A 20,863-nucleotide genomic window follows, 5' to 3' on the forward strand; every position below is an offset into this window, starting at 1 on the left:
AATTTCAAAGGCATAATGGATATTCTGTGTGTATTGTCATTGATGATATGATATTCACACTTTATCCTTTACCTTATTTATTAATATTTACCCCATGTACAAGTTGATCAGACTCTAGAACAAAGCTTCTACACCCAGGCTAACCGAGATAAAGCAACAAGACCATCTTGAACTGAGGCAAGGGAAGTTAATAACGATCTTAAATCTTCTTTAGTTTCGCAAGAAACCTCTTTATCCAGAGTGTGGTTAGAAGGAGTTGTTCAGGTGAATAATATGAATGCACTTAGGAGCTAGATATGAGAGAGTACTAAAAGATTTGCTAATGAGTTGAATAAAAAGTGAGAAGAAGCTGCCACTGAATATAAACATTGGCACGCACAAGTTGAGTTGAACAGCCTATGTCAGTGCTGCTCATTCTTTGAAAATTTAATTAATTGACGACTTTCCTAACACACAAATTAGGGACTTCTTTTCATCTAGACTTGGTTTCAAAATTCCAGAAGTCTCCCTTATTTGCATGTGAAAGCACTGCCTTTATTGTACCCCATTTGTCCATGTATACTAACTACAAAAGAATTCCATTGGTAGAAATGCTGAACAGTATTGTTAAGATTTTGTCTTCAGCAAATATGTGAGTCAGTCATTCCTATTTTTTCCCATCTTCTTTGGCTTTTAACCAGAACGGGAGAGACTAATGGCTAAGAAATTATTTTTTTGTAATCTGAAATTACTTTTTTTTGGTGTATTTATCTATTTATTAAATAACCATTATTCAGTGATAAGTGCAATCCTCAATGACTGTGTGGTTCTTTTTCAGGTTAAAATCTGTTCACAAGTTATATAAAGGAAAAGAGAAAAAAGTGGAAGCACTGAAAGGTTTGTGTCTCTGGTAATCCTGTGCAGGGGTTCATTATTAATTTTTGTACCTATGCAATGGCAGGTAATTTTGCTTAATTCAAAAATTAGGAACTGCTGTGTCTGGTCTATGAATACCAATATGCGTAGCTATGTTCGGAGATAGTAAGAACTGCCGATGCTGGAGTCAGAGATACAGTGTGGAGCTGGAGGAACGCAGCAGGCCAGGCAGCATTAGAGGAATAGGAAATTTGATGCTTCGAGTTGGGGACCCAAAACATCAACTTTCCTACTCATCTGATGCTGCCTGGCCTGCTGTGTTCCTCCAGCTCCACACTGTGCTATATATAGCTATGTTTATTTATTGTGCCTGTAAATTATTAATATTCTTTAAATGACAGATTTTAATACTATTTGACGTTAGTAAGTGTCATTTTAGCTGTAATGTACCATGTCATTTTGAGATATTTTACCTTGAGTCAGGTTTATGAGCAACTGTTTCCTGTGATGTGACACAAGCTATTCATTGTAATTCAAAGCTCCTTTTGTTCCTGTTCAACTGACGAACATAAATAGAACTTTACTTTTGAAACTGAGGCTTCCTCTATTTCAGTATTTTATACTTTCTCCCTATTCTGTCCAGTTGGCTCCTTGAACATACTATCATGGCAATAGTGGGGAATCTACTCTCAGGCCGTACTATAGCTTTTGCTGTTAATGATCCGTGATGGGACATCATAAGGACCTGTCAGCAAATTAGGACAAATGAAGATCAGAAGGGAGCTGAAGAGAATTTTTTTTCACACATCATTATGATTTGGAATTCAGTGCCTGAAAGGTTGAGGGTTGCAGATTCAGTAATAAATTTCAAAATGGAATTGAATAAATATGGGGAAAGGGCACAGGTTGGAACATTTAAATAGTTCTTGCAAAGAGCATGTACAAGTTCAATGGACAGATGACCTTCAGTGCTGTATGAGGCTTTGAAATCAGAACTACGGTATTTATGTGTTTCTTGTCTGCCCTAGTTCAGAATGGATAAACCTGCCTTGGCCTCATAGTTGGTGACTGTTTCATTAGGACTGAAACAATAAATTTGACTTTTTCCTAAGGAACCAAAAAGAAAAAAAATGAATTTAGAATGTTTTATGTGTCTAATATACTTTATTTCAGGTTTGTCATTTGATATTTATCAAAATCAGATCACAGCACTACTGGGTCACAGCGGAACTGGGAAAACAACATTAATTAGCATTCTCTCTGGACTGTGTCCTCTGTCCGATGGTAAGATGGAAAGCATTAATGCAACACAGAGCAAGATCAGAAATAGTTTTACACCATAGTGAATCTGTGTACATATTAAAGCTAACAAAAGCTGAATAACTATCTTAAGAATGCTGATATAGTTGAAAATACAGTGTACCGTGAATGGTTTGTCTTCGCAGTGAGAATGCATGGTATGAGTTATATTCATTAGAAATATGGTTATCCTCTCTTTGCTACACAGAAAATGTTATTGTCAACTCAACCAACATCCCTCCCCACCCAAGCCAGGAACATACATGATCTCTGTGCCCAAAGACTGACGTGTTTGTACAAAGGAAGTTCTGGTTGTGAACTGGAACCTGGGCTGAGATGGGGCTTGCCTGGAGCTGGTTGATACATTCCTGCATTTTTCTTCATACTGATTGTAAGGCCAAAGTTGCAGAACGTATTGAAGAACAAGTCCATTCAGAACCAGGAATTTGCAAATAACAAATTATGTCACATATCCTCAGAGATCTTGTTTTGTATTTGGAATCATCTCAGATTGATCAGCTTCCCAACTGTGCAATATCTGATTATGATACCACAATCATCAACATTGAAGGCATTGAAGACCATAGCTGAGTAAAGCATGCTGAAAAGTACTGACACTAGCATGCAGCACTGTTTAACTGCATTACTGGGAATGTGTCAGGAGATCCATCATCATTCAAGACATGTGCAAACATGACTTCATGAAACTGTTAAACCATTGCAATGAATTTCACGGGGCAGCCAAATTTCTCTAGTACCTCCCATAAGCCCTCACAGGTGACAGCATCAAAGGTCTTGGCCAGGTCAACAGATGTTCTGTTCTTAGCATTTCTCCTGAATCTGAATGACTGCATGTCAGATGCTCTTCATCTTTGCTGAAACTGCACTCATTCTCTGGCAGAGCACCTTGGTTGATATATTACACTAAGCAATTCAGCAGAATTTTGGTGAAGGTTTTGCTGGTAATGGAAATGATGGAGATAATTCTGTGATAGTTGCAAGAATGGCAAGTTCCTTTCCAATTGTAAAAGTGGATAGTGGAGACATCTTTGAACTCTTTCTGGCTGGCTCCTTGTTCTAAAATAGACTGGAAGAGTTATGAGTTTCTTCCCCAGTTTCTGACCTCCAACCTGTCGACCTCAGCTCGGGTAGTGGATTTTTCCTGGTAGACAGGAATTTGATAACATTTGTTTCCACCAGCATGGCTGGTCATCAAGAGAACATTTGTTGGTGTGATCTGTGACAACTTGTTGTCTTTTCTCATTGATGGATGAAGGCTAATTGATAAAAGAGGTTGCAGTTAAAGTACACAGCTAATATTTCTAGAATTTTTCGTTTTCTGCAAGCAGTATTGACCTGTCAGCACCAAGGATTGGTGATGGACCAATAGATTGAGACCCATAGACAAATTCCGGATTATCATAGAATCTTTAACAGTCTTTGCCTTGTCATGCCCCTTTCTGACCTTGCTTTGGACAGTCCCGTAGCTACTTCTGCAGACATCAAGCTTGGATAGTGGTGACTTGTCATTGAGGTAAACTTTTTGGCCTACAAAATCTTTTAGAGGTTTTGTTTTTCTCCAATTATTTCTGGATTATCTCATTGTTTTCATTGAACCAATGATGTTTCTTACAAAAGGTAGGGCTAGGACCCTCTTGAACAATGGATTACACTAAATACTTGAAGGTTACCTAATTATTCTCCATGCAGTTGACTTTTTTTTCACTATAATAGGCAAATTTCAAGTTTCTCTGGGAAAGATATTTTTCATAACTGTTTGAATCTTGAGACATTGAGACAGTTCTGGACCTTCTTTCCCTGGGGCAGTCTAGGTGGATGGATTTTGAACTTAACTTTGAAATAAGAAGATGGTAGTCAGTTGATTAGATGCCGGTGCTTAGAGTAGGACTTCAGCCAAGACATGTTGTTGCAGTTGAGTAAGCAGAAAATTCTGTTGGTGAGTAAGAGCTTATTCTCAATACTTGCCGTCAGCAAGCGGGGTCAATTGCTGTTCAGCTGCGAAACCCATATTTTTCTCTTCTGTAAACCCTTTGCCGTGTCTGATAATCTGCTCTGACTCTTGCATGTAACTTTGTTATGTAATGTTATGTTATGTTATGTTGACAGCCCCACGCAGTGCTGCAGTACCTTTGACTGCCACATATCATTTTAATACGCAAAAGGAGATCATACATTCTGTTAAGCATACCCAATCCATTGTAAAATAACGTTTATCTCCTCTTATATCGCTAACTTATTTCTAAAATCTGTAGTTCCTTAGAATAGAAATCCTGTACATTTAAGTATGTTTTCATTAGACTATCAAAGTGGAACAAATATTTTGCATTCTAATTTATCTGCAAAGTTGTTTTCTTTTTCTGGGATAATAACATTGCAGTCTGCGCCAACATTTGTTGGCCATCCCTAATTGCCTTTGAACTAAGTGGTTTCCTAGGTTATTTCAGAGGACTAATAAGAGTCAACCACGTTGCACTGAGTCTGGAGTCACATGTAGGCCACACCAGATAAGGATGACAGATTTTCCTTCCTAAAGGACATTAATAACCCAGATGGATTTTTCAACAATTGTTGCCTGGTTTCTGTTAAACTAGCTTTTAATTCCTGATTTATTTATTTTACCTGTGGTGGGACTTGAACCCATTTCTTCAGAGCATTTAGCCTAGCTCGCTGGTTTAGTGGTCTAGTGAAAATACCACTGTGCTATTTCCCTTGAAGCTTATTATTAGAAGCCATCAAAAAGATTATGAAATAGAAATCCAACCTTAAAATAAAAAGATAAATCTTGGTTTCCAAAGAATGATAAACATTTAATACAAAACTTAATTAACTATATTTAAATTTCCAGCAATGTCCCAAAGTCTGGAAAAACCTATCTCTATAGATGGCTTGCCAAAATTCCAACACTGAATTTACTAGACTAAAAGTGGGAACCAGATCAAGTCATTTTTACAAGTGAGCAGTATTCAACCAGCATTCTTCACAAAAGGCTGCGTTACTAGCAAATTCTAATCTATCATCGATCTGATAATTTTTCATTTTTTTTAATGTGTTGGTCATGCTGGAGTAGAATTATTGTAGTATAACTCTCTTCGTTGTGTTTTTATGGTCATACTAATTCACTCAGTGAGTATAGTACCTATGCTACTCTGTTCTGTGTGAATAATAAGATTTTTTCTGAATGACATGAAAATATGCTAATATTCTAAAGGTGAAAATTTATATGAATTACTATTCATTTGCATACATGTTAGGAAGCTGCTTGTATCAGGACTATGAGTAATAGGATTTAATGTGAGTTTTTCTTCCTACCTCCTAGGATGTGCAACAGTTTATGGATACAGAGTTTCTGAATTGGATGAAATAATTCAGATCAGAAAGATGATGGGGGTTTGTCCACAGTTTGATGTCCTATTTTACAGTCTTACAGTAAAGGAACATTTGAAAATTCTTGCCATGATCAAAGGAATCACAGCACAGGAAATTGATAAAGAGGTAAGTCTGCGAAGAGCATACAGACCCTTTTTAATGCTACTTCCTAATTCAATTTTGATGCTTGTTCCTTTGCAGTTTGCATTTTTAAATTGTTAGGCTTTATTCATGAGGATATAAATGTAAGAAATTAATCAAGCAAGTAAATAATTTTTGTTTGTACCTGATTACAATAAAAATGGCCAGGTATTGGTCAAAGTCACAAATCTAACGTATGAATTTACCTTTCATTACAATAATGACATTGAAAATTCTGTTTCAGAACAGCACAGAAACCATATGTATTCATTTGAAAGTCAATCTTTTGCAAATGTCAGTCTCAAATGGTTTTTGGCTTTAAAACAAAACATAATTTCTTACATACCTCATGTAAAAGTTGACCCTACTTCTTTGAGGATCAAAGCCCAAAAATATCAGAACCAAAGTATAATCTTTACAATCACATCAAAAATCTCAAGTCTTTAAAAATGTTATAATTTCCAGATATCCTCCCATTTCTACTTATCAATTAAGGCAGGAAGAATGTAGATCAACCTTAATTTTTGTGTTACAGTTCAGTATAAGAATTGTTTTTCAGTAAGAAAAATAATGAAGTATCTTATAAGTTGCAAAACAAGAACCAAAATAGGTTGACAGTGCAAAAGGATTTGAGGATACAAATGTACAAATCACTAAAGGTTGCAGAGACCATGACAGAAGCAAACTAAGCACAAGGGTTTATTTCTGGAAAGTTACAACTTACAATAATCCAAGCTAATGCTATTACTGGACAAATCGGATCCCAGGTTGCAATCTGATAGAACACATTTTGTTACCATTTTGGTGTGGGATGAGTTGGACCGAAGGGTCTGTTTCTGTGCTGTATGATTAACAATTTCAATAAAATACAATCCCATTAATCCCAACAACACCCCTTTACAGTACTCAAGCATCAGAGAGAATTTCATTCTCTATCAAAAACATAGAGCTTAATTTTAATGCTTCAATTCTGGGTCCCAAGAATCTGATAGTGTCTTCCTTGAGTCTTCATACAACTGAACTTAGACTTTTTCAGCTTTAAACAACCTCTTCAGGATGTTACAGAAACCAATTCTGGACGGGAGCTTTCAAACTAAACTCCTTACTTTAAATGAGGTAACCTTCTTAAGGGAAGGCTGTTTTACACGGCTTGAAACATGACTTCTGCAAATTTGAACTGAAACCAAAAGAGCTTTTCAAGCGAATGGGTGTCTTCCCTAACCCAAACAATTCCATATCCTTCTAACTGAAGCCTAATTCACTGCATCGTTTTCTTTGTTCACTAGTAAAACCTCTACCAGTGTAAACAAATTCCCATAGACCCTAAGAACTATATCTCTCAAGTATTTTTAAATAAACTATGGCTTCAGAAAGTCTTACAAGTTAAACATTAAATCTCTGCACATACATACAAACATACATAGACCAGGTCCTGCATGTCTCTAACTCAAAATTGAACCTCTTAAAATAAACAATACTAAAACATATATAAATCACACCTTCCATCACAAAGTGAAATTAGAAACAGTCTGCTAAATTTGTATCAAACGTTAGTTGGACCTCATTGGAATTCTGTGTACAGTCTGGTAGCGATACCATAAAATGTTAGAGAAGCACTGGAAAGGTGCATAAAAGATTTTCACCTAAAGAACAAAGATAGATATAGCCTCACAGTTCTAAACTGTCATGAAAAGGATGAACAGATCGGCTTGCTTCTGTCTTGAAAGGCAAAGATTGGAGGATGAACAGATTGAGAGTTTTCAAATTAATGGAAGAGTTTGATAGAAAATACAGAGGACAGAACTTTTTTTCCCTGGGTTTCAGCAGTCTATGATTAAGCTGAAATGGGGATTAGAAACCTGAATTGAATGTGAAAAATAAATAAATGCTAATTTTCCACTAATTGGCTGATTAGTGATCAGAGAGTAGGCATTCCTTTGAATTAAGGAAGGTGGTTGAGGACTCAAAGCTAACTAGAGGTCCTCTAGATTGGCAGCTTGGATGCCTTTCCAGGTAAGTGACAGAGAGAGCATACCATGATGGAGTTGCCTTCTAACGTTTTTTTAAGCTTAAAATGAGCAAAAGGCTGAAGTTCCATTGTACCTTTCAGAAAATAGCCCAGGAGCACAGTGGTCCTGGGGACCTGACCCCGTGAATTTTGTGTCACCCATCATCAAGTAGAATGTTTCACAATGCACTGTCACCAAGAAGTCAAATAGGGAATTCAGAAGAAATTTGCTAGCACAGGAAGTAGAACCACAGGTGAAGATATGGATAGAGAGTTTTGTGCTTTTAATGTTGTCCTGGTATGAAACAAAGAATATTTAGATAGTAATTAGCATCATGACTGATCTTTGTGTTGGTCAGTGTCGAAGTGATTTTTAGTTAGTATTTCTGAATGCATTTATTCAAAATTATTTTGAAAATAATCTGTTTTTTAATTTATCTTTTCATTATTGCCTTTTTTCAGGTGCTGAATGTCATAAAAGAACTGGATATGGAAGCAATTATGGATGTCCGTGCAGAAAAACTCAGTGGTGGACAAAAAAGGAAACTTTCAATGGGGATGGCAATTTTGGGGGACCCTAAGGTGAGACATCAGTGGTGGATCTGTAGGTATGGTTAAGCTTTTTATTTTAATCAGTGATATAAACTTTCACCCAGTAATACTCCAGTTAGTGAAGTGAAAGGTGCAGTTGAAATGGCTTAAAAAAATTACTTTTACATTTCCAAAACTTCAGTCCCACTTTATCTGCTAGGGCCATATGACCTGCATCCTAGGCTTTGTTTTAAAAGAAGTGGTTTCAAAGAATAGAGGCATTATGTATAATCTTCCAAAATTTTTTAGATTCTGGAATGGTCCTAGCAGATTGGAAATAGCAAATGATACACCCTTTTATTAAAAATGAAAGGGAGACAGAAAGCAGGAAGCTCTGATAATTCAGCCTAATATCTGTAAAATGGTGATTGCTGGAATCCATTATTATGGAGGTTATGGCAGTGTATTTAAAAAACATAATGGGATCAAGCAGAGTCAACATGATTTAGTGAAAAGGAAATCATGTTTGTAACTAACTTACTCACGTTTTTTGATTAAATACACCAGAAATGGATAAAGTGAAACCTGTAGATGTTGGTGTGTTCACTGAGCTGGGAGGTTTGATAGCAGATGCTTCGACCCCTTACTAGGTGACATCCTCAGTGCTGTGGAGCCTCCTGTGACACGCTGTTGTCTTGTGCCGATTCAAATTTATATGGTTTGTTTTTTGCTGCAAAAACCAAAGGATTTTTTGGAGTTTCTGTGTGGAGTTTGCACATTCTCCCTGTGTCTGTGTGGGTTTCTTCTGGGTGCTCTGGTTTCCTCCCACACTACAAAGATGTGCAGGTTAGGTGGATTGGCTGTGCTAAATTGTCTATAGAGTTCATGGACTGCAGACAAGGTGGATTAGCCGTGGTAAAAATGCAGAGTTATAGGGTAGGGGACTGGGTTTGGGTGGGATGCCTTTTGGAGGGTTGGTGTAGACTCAATGGGCCGTACAGCCCCCTTCTGCACTGTGATGGATTCTCTAAGATAAGAGAAATGGTGTGGGCTAACATATTAATATCGATTAGCTAAGAAGAAGCAGAAAGTAACAATAAGTATCTTTCTTGGTTTGGCAAGGTCCAGCTAGTGGAATTCCACAAGGATCAGACCTGGCACCTGAACTATTTACAATCTATATCATTGACTTAGGTTTAGGGACCAAATTTATGGTACCTAAATTTGCTGATGACACCAGACTAGGAGGAAAATAAATTGTCGAGTGGGTTAAATCTGACATTTTTTCAGTAAATGTTAGCTCTGGTCGGTTTTTTGGAGGGTTTGTCACCATAAGGTCTGGTGAGATTTATCTTACCAAATTTATATCATTAACTTCCTATCCTCGTTCTATGGTATCCTGTTGCTCAATACAGGCCCCATCTTACCATGTGCCGTTCTTGTCACTCAAATTTGTAGTGAACCCCAATTTTGCTCTAAAGGAGCTGCTTTTGTGGTACACATTGCTGACAACTACCAAGAGGCTTTTCATCAGATTCCCAATGAAAATATCCACAAATCCATTGTCTTTTCCATTCTTATGTCCTTGAAAAGAGACCAGTAGTTTTTGGTAACTGGATAGATTGGTAGCTTGGTAACTGAATAGATTTTTGCGACAGAGTCCACACCGAGCGATATGAGGCAGGAAATATACATCAGATTTACATGATGTAGATAAAGGGGAATAGATTGAGAAATACAATTGTGATTAAGGCAGAGTGTTAAAAGAGACAAACAGTAAAAGTAAAAATGAATATTTTATTTTCATAAAGTTGAAACAATTTTCCTAGGGAATGAGACTCCACTTGTGAAAAAATAATTTTCCAAGACTAAAGAAGTTGTTATCTATTTATCATTTATAATATTGATTATAATACACTATTTCCTAAACACAAACAGCCTTAACTTTGACAAGCGTGATTAGTTCTGACCTTGGGTAAATACCCCAAATTCACACCATCATGCTGATTTCCGTACTGAGTCTGTCAGGAATGAAACAATGGTGCATCCTGTGGAGGAGCAGGGCTTTTGGATTTCCACATTTAACTATGGAAGTGGAGACTCCAGAATAACATGTTATAAAAGTGAAATCTCGACCCATATGTAATTGAAAAGTGAATTGCTGAATCCTGTAAAGTTTCCTATTCATCTCTGAGCATAAAATGTTTAGAAACATAAGTACTTCTTTGTCATTTCATTTTAAATAATTTCACTTGTTTAGTGTAGAATTTTATGAATGGACAGTAAATTTACTTCCAACAGGCCTATATATTGATTTCCCTTCTCATATTATGAGAAAAGTGCATCAAATAACACGGACCTAAAATGAAATCTGTTAAGACTCCACATAAATAATGATTACAGTAAGGTCTGCTAACGCAGAAAGATTTTCATCTTTTTGATATGCCTCGTGATATTCCCCAAAAAAAAGAACAAAGTGCTAACCTTTGTATCTACCAGTCCAAATAAACACTTCTCAAAGATATTCCAAATTATAGAAAATGTGAGCAATTCTCTTGTCACCAGTTATCTAAGCAGCAGGTCGTTTTACTTCATAGTTGCCGGTTGTATGTTTGCTCTGTGCAGTTTTAGCTTAAGGTATTGGATGGAGAGATAAAATAGTATTCCTGTGTTCCTTTGGTTCTCATTGTCAATTTTCTTCATGTTTCTTTTGGCACTGAAATTCTAGCATTAATGGCCTTTTTATTTGAAGTAATTCTTCTCTGGTTGAGTTATTTTATTTAACAAAATCACAATGTTACAAAATGATTTGTTTTTTCTAATTTCTTAACAGATGAGTTCAGAATAATAAATGTACCTCATCTATATTTGGAGGATGCTTGCATCAACTATTTTAATGCAAGAACACAGTATTTATAAACTTGTAGCTTTTTCTCTGTAAGAAAGGATTCATTGGTTTTTCTACAATTTGGCTAATCTGTAGTATTGCTTGTTCTCGCCATCTCAAAAGGTTTTGCTACTTGATGAACCAACTGCTGGAATGGATCCTTGTTCTCGACAGCAAGTGTGGGCATTGCTGAAAAAGCGGAAAATAGGAAGGGTCATACTGTTGACCACTCATTTCATAGATGAAGCTGATATTCTGGCAGGTTAGTGCGGATTATGGCATTTTAATGCTCTGACTTGCTATGTTTACAGAGCTCAAGTTTCCTCAAAATTTAATTTTCTCTTTAAACCTCTTTGTGCTGCTGTTAGAAGAAACCTATTTAGTTTCAAATCTCTTTTCAATTTGAAAGAAAGAAAATACACAAACTGTTGAAAAACAGTTTAGCAATGGAATGCAGTCATAAACTTTGCTTCCTTTTATGTCAAAATAACATGCTTATTTATAAAACACAGCATACAGATCACCACCCATATCTGTTTAAATAATAATTTACCATTTGACTCTGGTAGTGCTCACTTAAATTTTATGTGAACACAAGGATTTCACAATAGCAGATCGTGATACTTATGGCATTATAATTGTCATAAAATCTTTGGTGGAATTGATGTATTCTGTGTATGTTTGTCTGTCTTGATATAGATCGTAAAGCTGTCATCTCACAAGGGCAGCTCAAATGTGTTGGCTCCTCACTGTTCCTGAAGTCAAAATTTGGCGTGGGCTATAACCTCAGGTAAAGTATTACATGTGCGTTTTGAGGGTTCAATATGAAATCTACTTAGGGACATAATGTTGGGTATTATGCCTATTTTAGAAATTGTCAAAAGTTGACACATTTGTGATTACATGTGATGCAGTTGCCAATAGAACAAAAGTCCTGGCACCAAAAGAATTGCGGATGCTGTAAATCAGGAACAAAAACAGAAGTTGCTGGAAAGGCTCAGCAGATCTGACAGCATCTGCAAAGAAAAAATCAGAGGTAATGTTTCGGGTTCGGGGAAGGGTCACTGGACCCTTCCTTGCTGCCAGACCTGCTGAGCTTCTCCAGCAACTTCTGCTTTTGTTCCACAAGTCCTGGGACTTTTGGGGAGCGTGTGTAATAATATTAGGTTCATAGAAAGCAGGGGATGTGACTACAAATTATTTCTTTTAGAAATATTTTGTGTTGCCCAATCCTAAGAAAGCATCGTACAGCGTTGGAATATATAACTCGTTAAAAATGCTTACCAAAAATAGGGCATATTATTTTAAAATAAAGTGGCTAATAGAAATGAGGGACAGATGCAAAGAACTTTCAGAAAACAGTTGAACTCTTAAGTTGACACTTCAAGCCTGATGAACTTTTTGCTGATATTGATATTTTTAAATGGAACCTCATTTCCTTATTAGTCACTTCAGTGATGTCAAGTCTAGAAGCAGCCTGGAGTGATTTCAGTGCAACCATTCTGAATTGTAATTTAAGCTCAAGTTGATTTGAATTGGTCATCTCCAGGAAATCATTGTATATGGGCTCTGGGATTCAGATTTCCAGCTGAGGTTGTTGTCCAAAATCTGGAAAAGCTCCCGGAATTTGAGACTATGCCCCCAGGGAGATAAAGGTGACCACACCCCCAATTCCTGTGGATTTTGTTCCTTCCCATCATCCACTGGAGAGATCTCTGTAACATCAGTTCAGGAGGTGCAGGAAACTGTATTCAATAAATGAAATATGCCTTTTACTATATGGCATTGACTTCATCAAGTGTGCCTATTCTTTGCAAAGAAAAAAATGTCAATCTCCACACTGTGCAGGGATTTAACAGTTGTATTCATGAAGAGCTGAAGGCTCTATTTGACTATAATTTTTACCAACAGTAATGCGTTTAATTTGCTAAGTGTGCAAATTGTCCTAAAAAAGAATCTGCATGTAAATCCCCATCAGGGAAGTCATTCTTCGTCTCTTTGTCATCTACAAATTATTCATCATGGAGGGACAAGAAAGCAGATGTATCCTGCTGAACAAGACTTAAGACCTTCTGAAAGCATTGCTGATGATAACATTGTTTGTCACCAACAGTGCACACGTCAAGCTAGGAACGTAGGAACAGGAGTAGGCTGTTCATCCCCTCAAGCCTGTTCTACCATTCAGTAAAATAGTGGCAGATCTGTGGCCTAACTGCATATATCTGCTGCTGGCTTATTTCCCTCACTACCTTTGCTGAACAAAAATTTATCTATGTCAGATTTAAAATTAATGACTGATCCAGCATCCACTACCATTTGTGGAAGAGAGTCCCAAATATCTACTGCCCTTTGGTGTATAGAAGTGGTTCCTAACTTCTCTCCAGAACAGTCTGGCTCTAATTCTCGGACTGTGCCTCCTAGTTCTAGAATTCCCAACCAGTAGAAATAATTTATCTTTATCTACCCTGTCTTGTTAATATCTTGAAGACTTTGAAGACTTTGATCAGATCTCCCCTTAACCCTCTAAGTTCTAGAGAAAAGAAAACAAGCCTAATTTATGTAATCTCTACAGGTGGACAGGGCCATAGTGCTATTTAAAGTATTCTTCAGGTACCTGGACAGCTAAGTTCCAACATTTCACCTGACAAAGAGACAAAGGTGTTGTAGTATTCTATTCACTATACAATTTCAACCCGTGGAAAAAGGCTCAGCTTGGATTTGCAGGTGAAATGCTGTGGATGTAGTCACTCAAACGACTACCCAACCCCGGACCATGTGCAGCTGGCTTATCAGATTTTTAATTCCTGTAAGAAATCCATGCTCACAGCCTTCATCCTCAAATACCTATCCAAGTCCCTTTTAAAATTACATCGAGAATATGTTTTAAACAGTTTACCAATAAATTTAAACCTGTGACTCCTAGTTACTTACCAATCTGCTGGAGGAAAATATTTTTCTCTCCACTTTATTGAAACCACTCATTATCTTGAAATCCTCCTAACCCCGCTCTTCAAGGACAACAGCCCTATCCTTTCCAACCTCCCTTCATAACTGAAGTCCCTCATCACCTGTAATACCTTACCAAACTTTATCTGTACCCTATATAAGCCCGTTTTCACTTTTCCCTTCAGTGTAGGGCTCACCATTCTTCATAGTACTCCAACTGAGGTATCACCAGGGATTTGTAAAGTTGAGTTGTGAAAATTAAGCTTTCATCCACAAAAGTTACATCAGAAAATGTTTTATTCAACTTTGCACGTAAACATTTTGGATACGTTTCATCAGTGGCTCAGGGTCCTTGATTCGGAATTTTGCTTACTTCAGTGTATTCAAATTACTTGTATAGAAAATTTTGGTATAAATGTACAATATAAAGATTGAGATATGGAGCAGTGTAATTTGCAGATTACATAATCAATCATGATGTTCTAAGAAACCGTGTGCCAATTTCATGCAGTGCCTTTAGTAGTCAATTCCTGGTTATATTATCTATAATATTTAATTTTTGATTTTGAACAGAATGTCTGTAAATGAGTCCTGCTACCCTGATAAAGTGACATCATTGGTCAAACATCATATACCAAATGCTGAGCTTTCACAATTGCATGAGCTGGATCTGGCATATACTTTACCTCTTCAGGATGTTAACAAATTTGCAGGTATTCAATTTCCTAATTTTGGTGTATTTAACAAGTACTTTCATTAGTAATAATTATTGTTGTTCTGGGGTAAAAAAAAGTATTGTAGGTTATAGATTGGTATATCTCCTAAACATGCCTGCTGATGTGTTGTGTTTACAATAGAACAGTTCATTGTTAACATTCTCCCTTTTCAGGTCTGTTTGAAGATTTGGACGGCCGTACCAATCTCGGAATTGACAGCTATGGTGTTTCCATGACATCCTTGGATGAGGTTTTCTTAAAATTGGAGGAAGAATCAGAAATTGATCAAGCAGGCCAGTATACCTTGCAATAGATTACAGGGTGCTGTAACTGTAGTTTCATCTGTAGAAGTCTACTTTTCAACACTCAATGTTCATATTGCAGCAAATTCTCAAAGGGGACCATGAGCAGCCAGAGGTCGTTGTACACATTGGTACCAACGACATAGGTAGAAAAAAGGATGAGGTCCTGCAGAGTGAATAGAGGGATTTAGGCAGGAGATTAAAAAGCAGAAACTCAAGGGCAGTATTCTCTGGATTACTCCCGGTGCCACGTGAGAGTGAGAGTAGGAATAGGAGTAGGAGGATAGGACAGATGAATGTGTGGCTGAGGAGCTAGTGCAGAGGGCAAGGATTCTGATTTTTGGATCATTGGGATTTCTTCTGGGGCAGAAGTGGCCTGTACAAGAGGGATATGTTGCACCTGAAGTAGAGGGAGACCAATATTGTGGCGGAAAGATTTGCTAGAGCTACTCTGAAGGCTTTAAACTAGTCTGGCAGAGGGGGTGGGAACCTAAGCAGTAGTGAGACAAAAGAGAAGGTCAAGAAGTTATAGGGAGCAAGTTAAATAGACAAGGCAGGTAAGAGCACGACAAAGAGTGAGGGAAGACTGATGAATTCAAATGCTTTTATTTCGGGGCAAGAGGCATGACAGGTAAGGCAGATGGATAAAACATAGGACTGGGATATCATAACTATTGCAGAAACATGGCTGAGGGATGGACAGGACTGGCAGCTCAATGTTCTGAGGTATAGATATTATAGAATGGATAGAAGGAGAGAAAATAGGTGGGGGGGAGTGGCATTTTTGATTAGGGAAAACATCACAGCAGTACTTTGGGAGGATATTCCTGGGGGATCATCCAATGAAGCTATATGGGTGCAACTAAGAAATAAGAAGAGGGTGATCGCTTTGATGAATTGTACTATAGGATGCCAGTAGTCAAAGGAAAACTGAGGAGCAGGTAGCTGTAAGAATAATATGTTTGTAATAGTAGGGGATTTTAACTTTCCCAACGTAGACTGGGATTGCCGTAGTAAGGGCTTGGATGGAGAGAAATTTGTTAAGTGTGTTCAAGAAATCTTTCTCAATCAGTACGTAGATGGTCTTACCAGAGAGGGGGCAAAACTCGACCTCCCCTTGGGAAATAAGGTAGGGTAAGTGATTGAGGTATTATTTTGGGACCAGTGATCATAATTCTATTGGTTTTAAAATGGGTTATGGAAAAGTATAGGCCTCGTTCACAAGTTAACGTTCTAGATTGGGGCAAGGCCAATTTCGACAGGAATTTTCAAAAGTTAATTGGGGGGAGGCTGTTCACAGGTAAAGGGACGGGTGGCAAGTGGGATGCTTTTAAAAGCAAGATGATGAGAGTTCAGGGACAACATGTTCCTGCTAGTGTGAAGGGCAAGGATGGCAAAGCTAAAGATATTGAGGCTCTGGTCAAGAAAAAGAAGGCATATGTCAGATATAGAGGACTGGGATCAAGTGAATCCCTTGAATAAAAGAAGTTTCAGAGTACACTTAAGAGGGAAATCAGAAGGGCAGATAAGGGTAAGGAGAATCCAAAGACATTCTACAAGTATGTTAAGGCAAAAGAGTAACTATGGAGAGAATAGGGCCTTTTAAAAATCAACAAGGCCATCTATGTGTGGAACCACAGGTAATGGATGAGATTCTAAACAAATATTTTGCATCAGTATTTACAGTGGAGAAAGACATGGAAGCAAGGGAACTCTGGGAAATAAAGTGATGCCTTGAAAAGAGTCCACATTACAAAAGAGGAGGTGCTGGAGGTCTTAAAAAGCTTAAAGGTAGATAAATCCCTGGGATCTGACACCAGTGTGTCCCAGGACATTGTGGGAAGCTAGGGAAGAAATTGTGGGCCCCCTATTTGAGATGTTTGTATCATCGATAGCCACAGGTGATGTGCCAGAAGACTGGAGGGTGGCTAATGTTGTGCCATTATTTAAGAAAGACTGCAAGGAAAAACCAGGAAACTACAGATCGGTGAGCCTGACATCAGTGATGGGTAAGTTGTTGGAGGGGATTCTGAGGGACAGAATTTACATGCTTTGGAAAGGCAAGGATTGAATATGGACAATCAGCATAGCTTTGTGCACGAGAAATCGTGTCTCAGAAACTTGATAGAGTTTTTTGAAGCGATGACCAAGAAGATAGATGAAGGTGGAGCGATACACGGACTTTAGCAAGGCTATCGACAAGGTTTGTGTGGTAGACTGGTTAGTAAGGTCATAGCCATATGGATTCAGGGACAGCTAGCCAATTAATTGGTTTGACAGTAGGAGACAAAGGGTGGTGGTAGAGGGTTGTTGTTCAGACTGGATGCCTGCGACCAGTGGTGCGCTGCAAGGTTTGGTGCTGGGTCCACTACTATTCGTCATTTTTATGAACGATTTGGATGAGAATTTAAGATGCGTGGTTAGTAAGTTTGCATATGATACCAAAGTTAGTGGTGCAGTGGACAGTGAAGAAAGTTATCTAAGAGTACTACGGGATCTTGATCAATTGGGGCAGTGGGCTGAGGAATGGCAGATGCAGTTTAATTTAGATAAATGCAAGGTATTGGCATCACAGGTAGACAGGGTGAAGAAGTAGGTGTTTGGCATGTTTTGCCTTCATTGGTCAGAGCTTTGAGTACAGGAGTTGGGACGTCATGTTACAGCCGTACAAGACATTGGTTGACCACATTTGGAGTACTGCATACAATTCTAGTTGACCTGGTATATGAAGCTGGAAAGGGTGCAAAAAGATTTACAATGATGTTACTGAGACTGGAGGGTTTGAGTTATAAGAAGAGGCTTGATAGGCTGGGCCTTTTTTTCCTGGAACATAGGAGGCTGAGGGGTGACCTTATAAAATCATGAGGGGCATAGATAAGGTGACTAGGCAAGGTCTTTTCCCCAGGGTAGCGGAGTCCAAAACTAGAGGGCACAGGTTTAAGGTGAGAGGGGAAAGATTTAAAAGGGACCTGAGGGGCAACTTTTTTTCCATGGAGGGTGCTGCTTTTATGGAACAAGCTGCCAGAGAAGTGGTAGAGGCAGGTACACTTACAAGGTTTAAAAGACATTTGGACAGGTACATGGATAAGAAACGTTTAGAGAGATATGGGCCAACACAGGCAAATGGGACTAGTTCAGTTTAGGAAACCTGGTCGGTATAGACGAGGTTGGCCGAAGGGTCTGTTTCTATGCTGCACGACTCTGTGATTCTGTTTTTGTTCATTTACTCCACTTAAGCTAAAACTAAGCAATCAGTAAATGCAAGCATATATTTTTTATTAATGTCATGATCATAATTATTTGAATTTCTCTGTTTTCTTTCAGATTATAGCGTTTTTACCAAGGATCCAGCACCAGATGTAATAGCAAATGAAGAAGACATTTGCATTGACTGCATTGATCACCAACTACTGACTTTCCCAGAAACTAGCTCGGCAATGTTGTCTGGCATTGCTCTGTGGCAACAGCAGTTTCGCACCATAGCGTGGTTGCGTTTGATGAATTTCAGTCGAGAACGCAGTGCTCTCCTTTATATGTAGGTATAATAGGAAAATCTGGGCACAGAAAAGACATTGCTATTTGTGTTTCTCATCAATATCTAATGTTTCCTTTTAGCATGCTACCATTTTAAATGGAATGTTTATATTTTCATCAGTTCATACAAGCTATTGAGGCCCGTGTATGTTCTTGAATTCCCTCATTGGAAAGGTTTCAAAGAAGAGCAGCTGGTATGATGACTAACTTCTAAACTGACATGCATTGAAAAATACTTCCGGAAGATATTTTATTACATTTGTGGGTGTAAACACAAGGAAACATAATCTGAGCTTTTAAATTATGAAGGCCAATTTGATTAAATGTGCAAAGTTCTACATATTAAGACAGGAACAAATAAATGAAATATGTAGCACATAATCGAAGGAGATTATTCCACTAAACATAATTTAATGAATAATTAAACATTGAGCTTTATCATTTCATAAGAACATAAATGTTAGGAACAGGAATAGGCAATTCAACCCCTCGAGCCTGCTTTGCCATTCAATATCGGCTACTCTAATCTTGGGCTTAACTTCACTTTGCTACCCACTCCCCATAGCCTTTCAACCCATTACTGATTAAAAATCTGTCTACCAGCCATTTAGAGATATTTAGTTCAGTGATGAACATGAAACACATAATAAAGGAAAGGGCAACTTTCTGAATTACTAGCAGGTAAAGGTAAAATCACTACAATCCTGCCAGACCATGGGACTGCTAATTCATTAGAGAGAGACAGTTGGTGGTGGTTTAACCTGAGCATTACCACACCTCAGGCAGGGAGAGAGGTTAGGGAAGACAGTCCTTCATGGTAACCTCAGCCAGTGTGGGAATTGAACCCATACTCATGGCATCACTCTGCATCACAAACCAACTGTCCAGCCAACTGAGTTAATGCAGAGGCATGTACCAAGCTCTAAATAAATAGGAAAATAAGGTAGTTTCAGTAGGTCTTTACCTGGACCAAAATAAAAGGATGTGTTAGAAGATTTGACTGTTGTTATAAAATTCCTACCTTCTCCTGTTCCTATAGTTCATTTCTTTAGACCAAATCAAATCATTGAAAAGTTGGGGCCATTTTGTTCACTTTACTTTTCTGACCAGTCTGCCATTTAGGACCTTATCAAATGCCTTAGTAAACTCAAGACAACATCCACAGTATGAGTTCAGTCGCTTTTGTTAGTTTCTCAGTAAAATAAATTAGTAAGACACTGCCTTTCCTAACCAAAACTATGATGACTGTCACTGATTAATCCCCAACTTTTAAGTCACATTTATCCTATTTCTCAGTTGATTCTAATAATTTGCAAAGCACCAAAGTTAGACTGCCAACCTGTAATTGTTTTGTCTGTCCTCCACACTCTTTTTAAACAATCCAGTCCACTTGTGCCAGTTCACCCATCAAATCTGTAAAATTTCCCCCAATATTTTGAACTTTTACTAGTAGAGTCATTGAGTCATACAGCACAGAAACAGAACCTATGTTCCAAGTTGTCCATGACAACAAGGTATCCTAAACTGAACTTGTCGCATTTGCATGCATTTGGCTGATAGCCATCCAAACCTTTCCTATTCATGTACCTGTCCAAATGCCTTTTAAGTATTGTAATTGTACCCACCTCTACCATTTCCTCTGGCAGCTTATTCCATACACAGACCACCGTCTGTGTGGAAAAAGTTGCCCCGCAAGTCCCTTTTAAATCTTTCCCCTCTCACCTTAAACCTATGCTCTCTAGTTTTGGACTGCCCGACCTTCAGGCTATTCACCTTATCTATGCCCCTCATGATTTTATAAACCTCTATAAGGTTACCCCTCAGCTTCTCCTTCTAGTTTAACAACATCCTTCCTATAGAAGATGACCAGAATTTGCATGCAGTATTCTAAAAGTGACCTCATCAATTTCTTGTACGGCCACAACACGATGTCCTAACTCCTATGCTCAATGCTGTGACCAGTGAAGACCCAAGCGTACTTCTGTACGTGTTCTTTTCTATAATGATGCTAAATCTCACTATATTATGGTCAATGTCTCCAAAATGGTCACTCACTGCTTCTTCAGCCACTTGCCCAGCTTCATTTCCAAAGACAGCATCTAGAATTCCCCTCCCTGCCTCCCTCCCTCCTTCTCATTGCACTTGTTACATGCTGATTAAAACAACAAGTTCTCTTGAATACAGTTCAAGATTTTTGTGCCCACTACACCTTTCAATATCCCAGTTGATACTAGGGTAATTGTAGCTCCATAGCTGT

At 38.1% G+C, this 20,863-nt stretch overlaps 1 protein-coding gene across 4 annotated transcripts in view; it reads left to right on the plus strand.

Moving 5' to 3' along the window:
• abca5 (ATP-binding cassette, sub-family A (ABC1), member 5) overlaps positions 1 to 20,863 on the plus strand; it is a 132,074-nt gene that overhangs the window by 77,345 nt on the left and 33,866 nt on the right. For 3 of the 4 annotated variants that reach the window (XM_048611021.1, XM_020530313.2, XM_048611019.1), the window contains exons 10-18: positions 818 to 876; positions 2,029 to 2,139; positions 5,492 to 5,667; positions 8,153 to 8,272; positions 11,232 to 11,370; positions 11,808 to 11,898; positions 14,628 to 14,767; positions 14,944 to 15,063; positions 18,397 to 18,607. In XM_048611021.1, the coding sequence (XP_048466978.1) occupies positions 818 to 876; positions 2,029 to 2,139; positions 5,492 to 5,667; positions 8,153 to 8,272; positions 11,232 to 11,370; positions 11,808 to 11,898; positions 14,628 to 14,767; positions 14,944 to 15,063; positions 18,397 to 18,607 (1,167 nt within the window). The remainder of the gene's footprint in view (positions 1 to 817; positions 877 to 2,028; positions 2,140 to 5,491; positions 5,668 to 8,152; positions 8,273 to 11,231; positions 11,371 to 11,807; positions 11,899 to 14,627; positions 14,768 to 14,943; positions 15,064 to 18,396; positions 18,608 to 20,863) is intronic. The other variant, XM_048611018.1, reaches the window with a different exon arrangement.

Source organism: Rhincodon typus, chromosome 23 (genome assembly GCF_021869965.1).
Source record: "Rhincodon typus isolate 14 chromosome 23, sRhiTyp1.1, whole genome shotgun sequence".
NCBI classification, from domain to species: domain Eukaryota; kingdom Metazoa; phylum Chordata; class Chondrichthyes; order Orectolobiformes; family Rhincodontidae; genus Rhincodon; species Rhincodon typus.